This window comes from Eulemur rufifrons, chromosome 8 (assembly GCF_041146395.1).
Source record: "Eulemur rufifrons isolate Redbay chromosome 8, OSU_ERuf_1, whole genome shotgun sequence".
In the NCBI taxonomy this organism is placed as follows: domain Eukaryota; kingdom Metazoa; phylum Chordata; class Mammalia; order Primates; family Lemuridae; genus Eulemur; species Eulemur rufifrons.
The window spans coordinates 5706878-5720635 of NC_090990.1; the positions used below are offsets into that span (position 1 = coordinate 5706878).

Here is a 13758-nt window from a genome sequence, read left to right on the forward strand (position 1 = left end):
CTATACACCTGTTGCTCCTAGGCTACAAATCTATCTGAACAGCACATAATTGTACTGAATACTATAGGCAGTTGTAACAGTGGTGAGTATTTGTGTATGTAAACATATCTAAACATTGACAAGGTACTGTAAAAATGCGGTATTATTAATATAATCTGTGGGACCACCATGGTATATGTGGTCTGTTGTTGACCAAAATGTCATTATGTAGCTCATGACTGTATTTTAAAATTAGTTATATATATCTATTCATCTGTAAAGCATGTTGTTGATATGTGAATTCCTCTTGGTCCTTTTAGTTTCTAGACATTGTCTGCCCTGGGTTGAAGTAGGGATGTGTCTCTCACGGTCCTGATAGTCATCTTCTGTATGTAATTTTTTTTTTTTTTTTTTTTTTTTGCTAAGTTTATATTTTCTCATTTCCTCTTCATTTTAGAGTTCCTTGCTTCTAGCCATGATTAATCTCTTTGTATCTATTGTGTATAGCAAATCAATTTGGGAGTTAAAGACCGGATTTGGTATGTGACCTGTCAATTGTTGATTCTAACTTTAATTTCCTCAAACCTAACCCTGTGGTTATGTTTGTTTTGTGTCTCAGAGAATAGTTATTGCTAATAATAACAGTGGTTCAGATTGTATCCTGCTAATATTTTACAAAGCACTTCCACATTATTTCATTAAAGCCTTACTGCAAATCAGATAGAGGTTCTAGGTCCAGGTAATAAGTTAGCAGTACGACTGAGACTAGAACCTGAGTCTGGTTATTCCTAGTGCAAGATTTTTGTTTTGTTTTTGTTTTTACTGTACCACTTTATCTTTTTCACGGATAGTTTTTAGAAATTTTTATGTTGATAGCAAATATATTCATGTCTCCTTCTAACTAGACAGTTTTCCTAAGCTCTGGTCCTGTTGCCAAATGCTGGATGAAGGCTTTTGAGATCTATGCTAGAAGTCCTAAGGATGAGGGATATTTTGTTAGTTCCTCATAACTTCACTCTTAAGGAGTTTGATAACAGCAATAGCATAGTCTGGCTTTAACCTACAGTTCTGAGTGATGCCAGTCAGTTTGGTTTAAGTACCTGTGATATCCCTTCAAATGCCTAGTACTCAGTAGCAGTTCTTAGTCCTTCTGGTTTTGTAAGTTGCTATCCCCAGTAAGAAAAGGTCCCCTTCTTAGGTCCAAAAAATGTTTACCAAAAATTACTATTGTTGGGCTTGGAACAGGCGAAACAAGCAGGCAGCTCCAATCTTGGCTGCATGGGTGTTTGAGCTTTGTCATGGGTGCAGGGATCCTAACAGGCTTTCTGCTGCAGAAATGCAAACTCTGTCAAAAAGAAATAATCAAGAAGAGATAAGAATCATCAATTTTTTTTCTCTTCTCCAAAGTTTGGGAGCCTCTGGCGGAGCAAGTAACTGGGATTCTTACAGTGACCATTTTACCATTGAAACGTGCAAGGAGACAGATATGCTGAACTACCTCATCGAGTGTTTTGACCGAGTTGGAATAGAGGAAAAAAAAGCACCAAAGGTAATATGAAAGAGATTCAGTTTTTTAAAAACCTGGTTATTTGGGTGATAAAAATAATCCCTCCTCCAGCAGCATTTATTTATTCATTTATTCAATCAGTAAAGTTGTTATTAAGCATCTGCTGTGTGCCAAGCACTACATTAGGAACTGATTGTATCACCGAACAAAACAGAAATCCCTGCCCTCGTGGCACTCACATCCTAGTGGAGGGAAGAAGTGACAGGGCCAAAATGTGAACTCAGGTGGCTTGGCTTTGGAGTCCTCTCTCTTGACTACAGTGTAGCTGGGTGCACATGGCCCTGATAATTTCTTTTTTTTTTTTTTTGAGATGCAGTCTCACTCTGTCACCTGGGTTAGAGTGCTGTGGCGTCAGCCTAGCTCACAGCAACCTCAAACTCCTGGGCTCAAGTGATCCTCCTGCCTCAGCCTCCCAAGTAGCTGGAACTACAGGCACACACCACCACGCCCAGCTAATTTTTCTATTTTTGGTAGAGCCGGAGTCTCGCTCTTGCTCAGGCTGGTCTTGAACTCCTGAGCTCAAGTGATCCTCCTGCCTTAGCCTCCCAGAGTGCTAGGATTACAAGCATGAGCTACCGCACCCAGCCCTGATAATTTCTGATAGTCTGTCATAATCACTATAATGACCAACATTATGGAGCACCTGTAGACCATCAAGTGATGTGCTAAGTCTACATTAGCTTGTATTCTCACTGATGCCTAGTTAGTCCAGTGGAACCCAGTATTGGATAGGTATTCTTTTTCCATTGTATGAACCAGCAAATGAAACTCAGAGAGATTGTAAGTAATTGTCCAGAATCAATAGTAATCACATAGAATCACAACTTATAAGTTGCAAGGCTAGGTTTAAACTCTCAGCAAGCTACACCTTTTCCCCTATTATGTGCTGACTGGCTTCATTGTTTTCTCATTTTATTCCTATTCATTTTCTGGTTCTAGTTTACATTCCAGTTAGTTTCATATTTGTGAAAGATCTCTCAGGCGCCTGAAAGCAAAGAGAGTGGGCACATTTCCAAGGTTCTTGAGTGTCACCTCAATCTTATACTTCTTCCTTCTCTGACGGTTGGTTTCACCGAGGCGGTATACTTGGATGACACAGTGTGCTTGTGTACTTGTTCACTATGAATAAAGGAAGAGAAAAGCACATGCCATTTTATGATGATCGATGTCTTCTGACTCTTGTCAGTTTTCAACAGCATGGGGTTATTTTGTTTATTTCTTATCCTCCTAACTTCCACCTTTCTTTTTCAGATGTGCAGCCAGCCAGCAGTCAGCCAGCTTCTGAGCAACATCCGCTCTCAGTGCATATCCCACACCGCATTAGTACTGCAAGGCTCCCTAACGCAGCCGAGGTAAGAAGAACCATCACGTGCTTGATGGTAGAAGGCAGAGGAACCTACCCATCAGTGGACACCAGGCTGTCCAGCCATTCTGCACCACCTTGGATAACTACCTCCTTCACCCATAAAATGAAAGTGTTTGATTAAATGATTCCCAAGGTCCCTTTCCTTCTCTAAAATACTATGAAAATAAAACATTCTTTTCTTCCTCATCTTCTAAAGTAGTGCAAAGCATATTTTAAAAAGAAATTAGGGCCAGGTGCAGTGGCTCAGGCCTGTAATCCCAGTACTTTGGGAGGCCAAGGTGGGAGGACTGTTTAAGGAGTTTAAGACTAGCCTGGGCAACATAGCAAGACCGGGTCTCTACAAAAAAATAAGAAAAATTAGCTGAGCATGGTAGCACATGCCTGTATAGTCCCAGCTACTCTGGAAGCTGAGGCTGGAGGATTGGTTGAGCCCAGGAATTCAAGGCTGCAGTGAGTTATGATTGCTCTATTGCACTCCAGCCTGGGCAACAGAGTGAGACCCCATCTCTAAAAAATAAAAAACAAAATTAGTTATGTTTTAAGAGTTCTGTATGCTTTTTGAAAGAGACTATTATTGAAATATGTAGACATCAAGGCAGAAAATTAGTAATTTAGTTTAAAAGCAGCTGCTTTTTGTGTGGATCATCACCTTCCATGTATCACATAATCTCTGTTGTTCAGTCAGTAATAAAGAACAGTAATGGAATAGATAATTGGTGAAATCGCCCAGAGTACTGCATTATTTGTTTGTTTTTGAGAGTCCCATAAAGGTTTCAAGTTTTTAAAAAGTGAATATACTTCATTTCTTTTATGCAAAAAATATCTAAAGGATTTTAGATACTAATTTATTCATATAGGATGAATAAAGTTACATTTATTTGTTCTGGGTGTCTTATATTATTTTCTGTCCCATAACCATATGTTTTTGAAACTTTTCAAAAAGAAGGTAAATTGTATACATGTGCCAAAACTCAAAAAATGTTCCATGGTTAAAATTAATAAGAAATTTTTAGAAGTCTTCAGCCACTACTAATCTTTTTTCCCCCCAATTTGGATGAGGCATAAACAAATAAGTAAAAGAAACATACAATGCTTCATTTGTTTTAATGCTTCATTTTTAAAGGACTCTATGTAGGAAAAGATGGATTCTTTTGAACTTCCTATAGTATCTCATTAAAAATGCCAAAAAGTAATTACTGATGTTAAGAAGGGTTATTGCTTGTCCAAAACTATTGTTCAGAATAGTTGGGAGATTTCAAGTTTGACTTTTGACTGGGTAGTTGTTACTGACATGATATTTTTATGTGCTTCCGTTACCTGGTAATAAGGTGATTTCATCGTAGTCCTTGATTTTCATGGGTCCACAGGTCCATGCAGCAGCCGTCCTTTCTAGTGCCGTATATGCTGTGTAGGAATCTCCCGTATGGCTTCATTCAAGAACTGGTGAGAACTACTCACCAGGATGAAGAAGTGTTTAAGCAGGTATGGTTGTATGAGTTTGTTACTGCAGCTTTTCGCCTAAGAGTTTCTATGTTGAGGCTGATTTCTCAGCACACCACATATTGAAAAATACTTTGTTTCTGAATTTGAACATGTATGTATTATTTGTCTAGGGAAAAGACCTACCCAAGATTATGTCTTGAGGAATTAGGTTTGACAGCTGCATTGTTCAAATCACGTGTCCATTTCAACTAATTAGTCAAACTAATTAATCTTTTATTTTTTTGAGGCATAGTCTCATTCTGTCACTTGGGCTAGAGTGCTGTGGCATCAGCCTAGCTCACAGCAACCTCAAACTCCTGGGCTCAAGCAGTCCTCCTGCCTCAGCACCCCAAGTAGCTGGGACTACAGGCGCGCATCACCACATCCAGCTAATTTTTTCTATTTTTAGTAGAGATGGTGTCTTGCTCTTGCTCAGGCTGGTCTCGAACTCCTGACCTCAAGCAATCCTACTGCCACAATCTCACAGAGTGCTGGGATTACAGGCATGAGCCACCATGCCCGGCCAAACATTAGTCTTTTCAATAAAGTCTATGCTAAGTGCTTTGGGAGATAAGAAAAAAATATAAGGCCCTGTCCCTGATTTCAAGGATAAGGCATGCTATGCATTTGCCAGATGGTAGTGTTAAAAATTAGTCCCCTAAGTTTATATGATTAACAAATTAACCCATGGCAGTTTGCAAGCCACTTAGAATCTTTGTCTTTTCACCATTAAACTGGGAAAGATGTCTTGTTTCTTACTTATTCCATTAAGTATCTATACATTATTTCGATACTTCATTGTATAAAGTCAAGTGAAAATGAAGATATGTGATATTTAATAATAAAACTGTTTACTTAGTCTGGAAAGTTTCTTCCAAGGTGAAATTTTGGCGTTAACATTTTCATTGCTGTTTTATGGACCTGTTCTGTAAAGCAAGCACTTTGCCCAGAACCTTCACACAGTTGCTTCCCTTAGATGAAAGAGTTTTTATAAAATTTTCTTACAGTTTGCTGTGTCATCATTTCTTTTTTTGTGTGACTAGAGGAAATAACAAGGGCAATAGCTATAATTGGTGTGATTCCTTTTACTCTGTTTTATACCTAATATTATTAATAATTGTTAATTTTAAGACCTTTTAATTCTCGGGAATTGTATTTTCAGTCATCTAAATATTCATAAAAGACGAATCCTGGATTCAAGAATAAAAATTCCAGTTAATGTTGTGCACTCTATCCGGAATGCATTAACTACTTACTCTAAATGATGGTCTTGTTGACTTACAGGAATACTAAGGCAGCATAGTGAGCTTTTCGTCTTTAGAAAGATAAGTGAACTCTGATGAAAATAAATAACTGTCGTGGAAGGTTTAAGTGGTACAGTATTAATACATTATGCATGTAATGGGTATTAATTAGAATACTTTTCCTATTCAATAGATGTCATTTGAACATACAGACAGTATGTTTACTGTAGTTTTAACTGTATGAGATCAGTCCAGTGATGAGCCGAAAGGGGTCTATTATGCCTATTTTATTCATAAACAAAGTTAAAACACAGATGTTATGAAATGACTTCTTTGGGTTTTTTAAATTGAGGTGAAATTCACATAATATCAAAATCACTATTTTCAACTGTGTAATACAGTGGCATTTAATGCATTTACAGTGTTGTGTAACCACCACAGACATGTTCAGTTTTAATCCCAGAATTCTGATCCCTTTTCAGCCACTCCTTGTCTTTTCTCACATGCAACCATGTGTTTTTTCTAGAGAGAAAAGATGAGTGGACTGGAGCTGCTGAACTGAAACATAGCATTTTATCTTTTGTCTTAAAAGAGTAGCAAATAAATTGATTTATTTATTTGAAAATGAATTTATTTGAAATTGATTTATTTGAAAATGAATTATTAAATCTTTCACTAAAATTTCTACCTTGTTTCAACATTTGAGTGGTGTTCACAGATAAACAGAAATAAATAGCAGCTAGAATTTAGGATTAGAAATGAATATTTGTAGCATTTTTTTAATCCATGCTGGGAGGCGTTTATTTTAAAATAAGAGAATTATTTAAAATATGTACATCACATAAATAATGTAATTTTGACTATTTGAAAAATATTATACGTAGTAAAATTATGTCTAGTTATTACACATTAAGCCCTACTTGCACAAGTAGATAACTGTACTAGAAAGGGTAAAGGTATTTTACTGATAGCATTCCTGAAAAAATGCTTAGAAATTTTTTTGGATGACTAATTATAAAATTTATTTTTGGTGATTCCAAAACTTCCATTTGTCTTTTCTTCTTCTTCTTCCTTCTTTTTTTTTTTTTTTTTTTTTTGAGGCAAGATCTTGCTCTGCTGCCTGGGCTCGAGTGCAGTGGTGTCATCATAGCTCACTGCAACCTCAAACTCCTGGGCTCAAGCAATCCTCCTGCCTCAGCCTCCCGAGTAAATGGGACTTCAGGCATGTACCACTACACCCAGCTGATTTTTCTATTTTTTGTAGAGATAAGGTCTTACTGTGTGTGTTGCTCAGGCTGGTCTCAAACTCCTGGCCTCGAGCTATCCTCCTGCCTCAGCTTCCCAAAGTGCTAGGATTATAGCCACTGTGCCTGGCCTGTCTTTTCTTCTTGATTACAATGTTGACATTTCCTACCCCGACACCCTGAGTGTTGCTCCTCCATTTTTAGCCGGTTTATGAAAGCATGTTACTTCCACCCTGTTTGTTTGAGTCGCAAAAACTAGAATGAGCTCTTCCAGAGCTGTGTTGATATCTCAGAACACTCCACAGATACTTTGTAGTCCATGGTATGTTTGTACTGTGCTCCTTAAATGACTAAGGTGCTCAGTATGATGGGATGAAATTAGTAGGAAAGAGAAGTTTTCAAGTTTCTATTGGCTTCATAGTATCTTCCTTTACAACTTGTGGTATTCAGATTGTCAGCTGTTGTTTATAACATCTTCTACTTAATGTTATCAGTCTTGAATCCCAACCAACTCCCTAAATGTGTTTGTTGATCAGTGAGTACATTGTGAAATTTGAAGATGGGCTGAGTAAATCTTGCATAGTGTTACCCCGTATTAATGGTAAACTTCTATGAAAGTAGATTGTAGTGCTTAAGAGCTCCAATACTGGGTTGGTATATTAATTACACCCTGTGTAGAGGTAAGACATTCTAGCTAAAGCTTTTTTTTTCAATTTCAACATTTACCAGCTATCTCTTTGCTCCAACTTAATTAAGTTTAACAATAATATCCATTGTCAATCTTTTTTCTTGTTTTCCACAAAATAAACAAAAAAAGACTTTTTAAAAGTCTGTTGATAGAGATGTAAAAATATTGGAACATTTAATTGTTTCTACAGATTATAGCTGCTTGGTAATCAAGAATATATTAGTTGCTGAGATGTGCAGAATTTAGTTGATTAGAGGAGCGACCCTCGGAGAGTCCTTTGGCAGGTTCCAAATTTGTGGGTTTCTGTTGAATTACTGGGAGTCCTTCCAGAGTATTAGGGTTCACCAAAACCCTCTTATTTCTGGAGAATTCAGCTTCATTACTTTACGGTTAGCCTTGCCAAAGGACAGGTTAACACTCTGGCTGAATTCTAAACTCCAAGCTTTTCCTTAGGGAAAGAGTGGAAATGTCTGAACATTCAGATTCAGCACCTTATTTGACGTGCTTCCTATTCTTAGAGTTTCTTAAACTTCTATTTCTGTTTTTTTTTTTTTTTCTTGTAGATCTTTATCCCCATTTTACAAGGCCTGGCTCTTGCTGCCAAAGAGTGCTCCCTCGATAGTGACTACTTCAAATACCCCCTCATGGTAAAACTTTGTTCTTTTTCTTTAACCCATTTGATAGATGTTTTTCTTTTAGATTATTTTAACATACACTTTTCTTTCAGGTCCATGATCAACCTTATTTTCAGATTTATGAAATCATTGTGTTGGCCATGCAGTGTTTGGTGTGCAGTGAGATGCGTCAGTGAAGACAGTTAGCAGCCTGGTACATATTCCACCTGCCCAAGTCCTAGACAGGAGTCAGTGATGCTCTTGTTAAAATGTACTTCACCATATTATATAGCTTATAAAAAACATAATTATTGGTGGTATCCTTCCAATTCTCCTAGCAGTGAGCATACCATATTTAGGATTAAATTTGTTATTTAAAAAATGATTAAAAAGGCAGAGTTATACTAAGAAAAGTAATGCAGTTTTATCTTTATATATTCTGTGCAGAATATCTCAGAGTAACTCTCTTGTTCATCTTCCCTGTTTCCTAATTCTGTACACTTCATCTGCAGGCTTTTCCTGGGAAGCATATATCTGCTTTACTCTTTAAGATATTTAGAGCAAGCATAAATTGTAGACAGAATCTTCGGCTAGATTCTCATGGGGGGACCTGGCTGTTGTGAAAACCCTGGAACCAGAATGAAAACAAGAGGCTCTTTTCTATACTGGATTTGCTTCTATGAAATTTTTGAAGAAAAATATTTTGAAGTATTACTGAATATGTTTCATTGTAGAAGCATGAAGGAATAAATTTATGTATAAATACAACCTTGTATAAATTGAGGCCATGGTTAAATTGATTTTTTTTACTGTATTTGTTGCTTTTACTCGTACTACTGATTTGATTCCATTATACCATTCACTCATTACTTATTGAGGATCTGTTCCGTGCTAGGCACTGGGAACGCAGGAGCCAGTGAGACAAGGTCCCTCTGCTGAAGGCACTTAGAATCTACTGCAAAAATCAAAACCCCAACAAAACAAGTGGACAGTCACACTTTGATAAATGCTAAAACAAAGGTGTACACAAAGAGTACATTTATCTATTTAAAAAAAAAACTATCATCATAACGCTAAAAGTTAAAGATAATGCTGGGAAATTAGAAGGTGAAATAGGAATTCCTACTTTTAAAAATAATTAGAATGGATTTATGTCCAGGCTCTTTCCATTGTGCATGTTATTCAGGTTCCTAATAAAATTCTATTAGTCATTATGCATTGTTCAGCCTGTGGCAGATGAAAGGAGGTAGAACAATCTGATTGTTTGAGTTCAGTAATGAAATATTGTAGTGAACACTAATTATCACTATACTATGTAAATATTTCCTCATGGAATTCTTGGCTTTTTGTTTGTGGTTTGAGTTAGCTTGATGTTTCAGTGAGAAGCTTTTAGTGTCAGATAGCAACAAAGTGTCCTTTTGCTCAAAAGACAAAGGCCATCATTGTGGTAGACAATAATTTCATTTTGTACCATTATTGATGCCTGTATAATAATGAGGATGCAGTGAGAGACAGTGTAATAATGAAAGGCAGGGAGAGGAGGACACTGTTGGAGCGAAAATCAGAAATAATTATGGTCGTTCTCTGGGTCAGTGGATCCTACTGAGCCATACATGGAATCACCTGGGGAACTCTAAAAGCTCCTGTCTGGCTCCCAGCCCTGGAAATTGACCTTTAGTTTGTCGGGGTGTGGGTGTGGCATTGGGATGTCCAAAAGCTTCCCATTTGATCCTGATGTGCAGCCCAGTTTGTGAATTCCTGCTCTGGGCAGTGAGAACTTTCCCTTCTGAGAGGCTGGAGCCCCAGAGCTTCTAAAAGTTGTGTCAATGCCTAAACGCATGACCCAAAAGCTTCCTTTGGCTGGTTTAGCAACTTTCAAAGCTGTGTCTAAATCACAGAGAAAGTTAAATTCGCTGATAAAAAGAGTGTTTGATTGCGTTATTGTGGCCATGTTGAATTGTGTTTGTGCCCCTAAAAACTGTTTATCATAATTCTCTAATGTGGGACTGATTGGAGCCCTGAAGGAAAGTGTTGGAGTTCTCAAAAATTCTAGATATCTTGAAAACAAGTTATGCTTCTAAACACGTTCTGAATTTGATAGCTTATTAAGTTGTAATTATTTGTAGTCATATTTAGCACTGTCAAGTCTAGCCATCTAAAATTTATGAAACAAACCTTTCTGACATGAAAAGATACAAAGTGAAAAACATATTTTCTATAAAAACAAATACTATATGTACATGTGTGTACACACAGCACACAAAAATATATGTGGAAAACTGTTAATCATAGTGTCAATAGGGTTTATGTCTGAGGATGGTTTGAGTGCCTTTTTTAGTTTCATTTTGTATTTGTTTTATTTTAAGTTTTTAAAAATGCACATATATTAGTTTATTAATCAGAAAAAAGTACTAAAGCTGTCTGTTACCATTTTAGAGGGAATGCATATGCACTTATAGCAGCAGATAAAGCTGTTCCTTGATGTTACACATGGCAGTCAGTTTAAGATGAAATACATTTAAATGACTCTTTCCAATCTTATTTCTAGGCACTGGGTGAGCTCTGTGAAACCAAGTTTGGGAAGACGCACCCTGTGTGCAATTTGGTAAGCACCTCCCTGATTGGGCTGCACATTTTCAGTGAATATATTGATACCATAACCCAGAAGATGTTCCTTGAGTAACATTATCTGAAAAACTTCCCTTGAGGGACATTTAGATGTAGATGGAGGTAACATGTCTGGGAGTCTCACCTGTTAAATTGTTGTCATACATGTTGTTTCCTGCAATGAAGTTGTTGACTTCCATGATTGTGTGTGTGTGTGTGTGTTTGTGTGTGTGTGTAAGGATTATACACTGGAATAACTGGAATAACAAGTCCTATGGGAAAATTTTTACTTAAGTCCTTTTGGAAGTATAATAATTTATTTGAACTCCATCCTAGAGTCATTTGAAACATAAAAATTCAGTATCTTGTAAAAATGTAGAGGAGTCAGAGGGTTTTCCTCCATTTGAGGTGATGAGAAAATAATAGCAGGGCTCCTAATGTATTGTGTATCTGTGTTTTTAGATGTTAAGTGTTAGCCACTGTGCTGGCAGCTAAGAACCGCCTGAGCAGAGAACTCTGTTCATTATACTTTTAACTCATTTGCCTGTTTAGCAGCTTGATTGGCCTCTTCCATTTATTTGCCTAGGTTGCTTCTTTGCCATTATGGTTGCCGAAATCCTTAAGCCCTGGCTCTGGACGGGAGCTGCAGAGACTCTCTTACTTAGGAGCTTTCTTTAGCTTCTCAGTCTTTGCAGAAGATGATGTAAGTATAGTGGCCATTTGCACTTTGCTACTCTTTTGTTCAGATTCCTTCCCAAATGTACATTATATATTGATTGAGTTTTTTCCTTCTCTTTCCAGGCTAAAGTGGTTGAAAAATATTTTTCAGGGCCTGCCATTACCCTGGAAAACACTCGTGTTGTTAGCCAGTCACTACAGCATTACTTAGAGCTTGGAAGGGTAGGTGTTCAGAAAACAAATCCAAAGGATTACTATAAGATCAGCTATAGATAGGGAGCCCTTTCTGCTCTGCAAATGGAATGCTGCCTAATTCATGAATGCCTAATAAAAGCCAAATAATATCTTTTGAAAAAGAAAGATTAGCTGTATAATAAGTAACCTGTGTCTTAAGTAATAACAGCAACAACAATACTAAGATGCCCCTTTTTTGTAGCATCACTGGGGACTGGTCCTAAGTTTAGTGGCCGTGTTCTCTCTTCAGCTTGCCTTTAAGTGTTTAAATTGTGAGGGTAAGTGAGAGCTATTACATTCTTTGTGCCCCTCCCTGACTCACTTATCCCAAGTGTAGATTAATATGTCTTCAGTTCTGAAACTTTAAAAGCAGAGAAATTTTAGGCTTAGGTAATTAAGATAATTTCTATATGGAAAAGAAGTAACAAAGGCTATCCTCTACTCCATATTCTGCTTTTGTGCTAATTATATTGACACAGTTGAATATGGACATTTCTTATATTCCTCTTGTGATAAACAGGATGTTGCCTGATTCATGAATGGCTATAAAAGCCAATTAAGATCTTTTTAACAAAATGATATGAGTGGAAGTGGGAAGGGAGAGAAAGTGAGAAGTAGGCTTGCTGTTCTTAAAGTCCAAAAGCAATAATGTTCAAAATTAAGTTTTAATTTCTTTCTTTTTAAAATAAATTCCAGCAAGAACTCTTTAAGATTCTGCATAGTATTTTGTTAAATGGTGAAACCCGTGAGGCTGCTCTTGGCTACATGGCGGCTGTCGTCAATGCGAATGTGAAGAAAGCACAGATGCAGGTAGGGTCCCTAAAGATGGCTTTTCCTTGAATTCACCCATCTCACCCAAGTGTGTTCAGTACCTATCAGGCATTGTTCTGGGAATTGGGGTACAGTATTGAACAAGATAGAACAGCTCCTGCTTTTGTGGAGCATACGTTCTACAGGGTAAGTGAGTAGACATGTAAATATATCATTTCAGAAAGTAATAAAATCTGTGAAGAAAATAAAACAAAGTAAAGGATTTGAGAGTGATGGTGTAGGTACCAGAAGGAGGGTAGGGGGGTGATTCTTGATAGGGTAGCAGGGAAAGCCTCTCTGAGAAGGTCACATTTGATCAGAGACCTGATAAGAAGAAGCCAGCTATTGCAATGCTGAAAAAAGAGCTTTCTAGATTTGTGTAAGGCACTAAGGTGGGAATGAGCCAGCTTTGGTCCAAGCCCAACACACAGGCCTTTGCTGCTGGAGGAGAGTGAACAGGAAGGAACAGCTGGGCCTGGGGTTAGAGGGTGGGCAGGGGCCCCATCAGGTTAGGCTTACTGTAATGGGAAGTCATTGGAGAGTTTCTAGCCAGGAAGCCACAAAAGCTGCTGTGTGGAGGATGGACTGAAGCAGAGGGGAGGTCAGGAGCAGACCCAGGGAGGCCAGTTACAAGGCCATGAGTGCATCAGTCCAGGGGCGAGATGCTAGTGGCTGAGGCTACTTTGCCAGAGTAGAAAAGTTAAAAGGACATCCTTCCTTGATTATTAATAAATAATGAATGAATGATGTGACACTTCTACCCAGAATCAGAAAAAAAATGTGTAGAGAAGACCTGCTGACCCATGGTTCCACTGTATACTAAGAGTGGAACCTTAGACATTTACTTCCTGTGCTTCAGTTTCCTTATCTGCTAAATGGGGATAATGATAGTATCTAACTTATGGATTTATTATATATAAAGGTGTTAGAATAGAATAGTGCCTAGTACCTAGTGATCACTCAACCAATGTTAACTATCAATCTTAAAATTGTTATTAATGTAGGACTATGCTAATGCTGTCAGCTAGAAAAACAATGTCAAGTGGTAAAAAGTGGAACTAGTTCTGATGTTCTGGAGGGGAAATAAAGAAGAAAAAGAGGCCAGGTGCAGTGGCTCACACCTGTAATCCGAGCACTCTGGGAGGCCAAGGCTGGAGGTTCACTTGAAATCAGGAGTTTGAGACCAACCTCAGCAAGTGGGAGACCCTGTCTCTATCAAAAATAGAAAAAAATAGCCAGGTGTGG

The 13758-nt window shown here is 37.7% G+C and overlaps 1 protein-coding gene across 4 annotated transcripts in view; it reads left to right on the forward strand.

The window, feature by feature from the left end:
- UBE4B (ubiquitination factor E4B) overlaps positions 1 to 13758 on the forward strand; it is a 114550-nt gene that overhangs the window by 65539 nt on the left and 35253 nt on the right. For all 4 annotated transcript variants that reach the window (XM_069479322.1, XM_069479323.1, XM_069479321.1 and 1 more), the window contains 8 exons: positions 1387 to 1528; positions 2798 to 2898; positions 4280 to 4394; positions 8134 to 8217; positions 10733 to 10789; positions 11378 to 11494; positions 11593 to 11691; positions 12400 to 12513. In XM_069479322.1, the coding sequence (XP_069335423.1) occupies positions 1387 to 1528; positions 2798 to 2898; positions 4280 to 4394; positions 8134 to 8217; positions 10733 to 10789; positions 11378 to 11494; positions 11593 to 11691; positions 12400 to 12513 (829 nt within the window). The remainder of the gene's footprint in view (positions 1 to 1386; positions 1529 to 2797; positions 2899 to 4279; positions 4395 to 8133; positions 8218 to 10732; positions 10790 to 11377; positions 11495 to 11592; positions 11692 to 12399; positions 12514 to 13758) is intronic.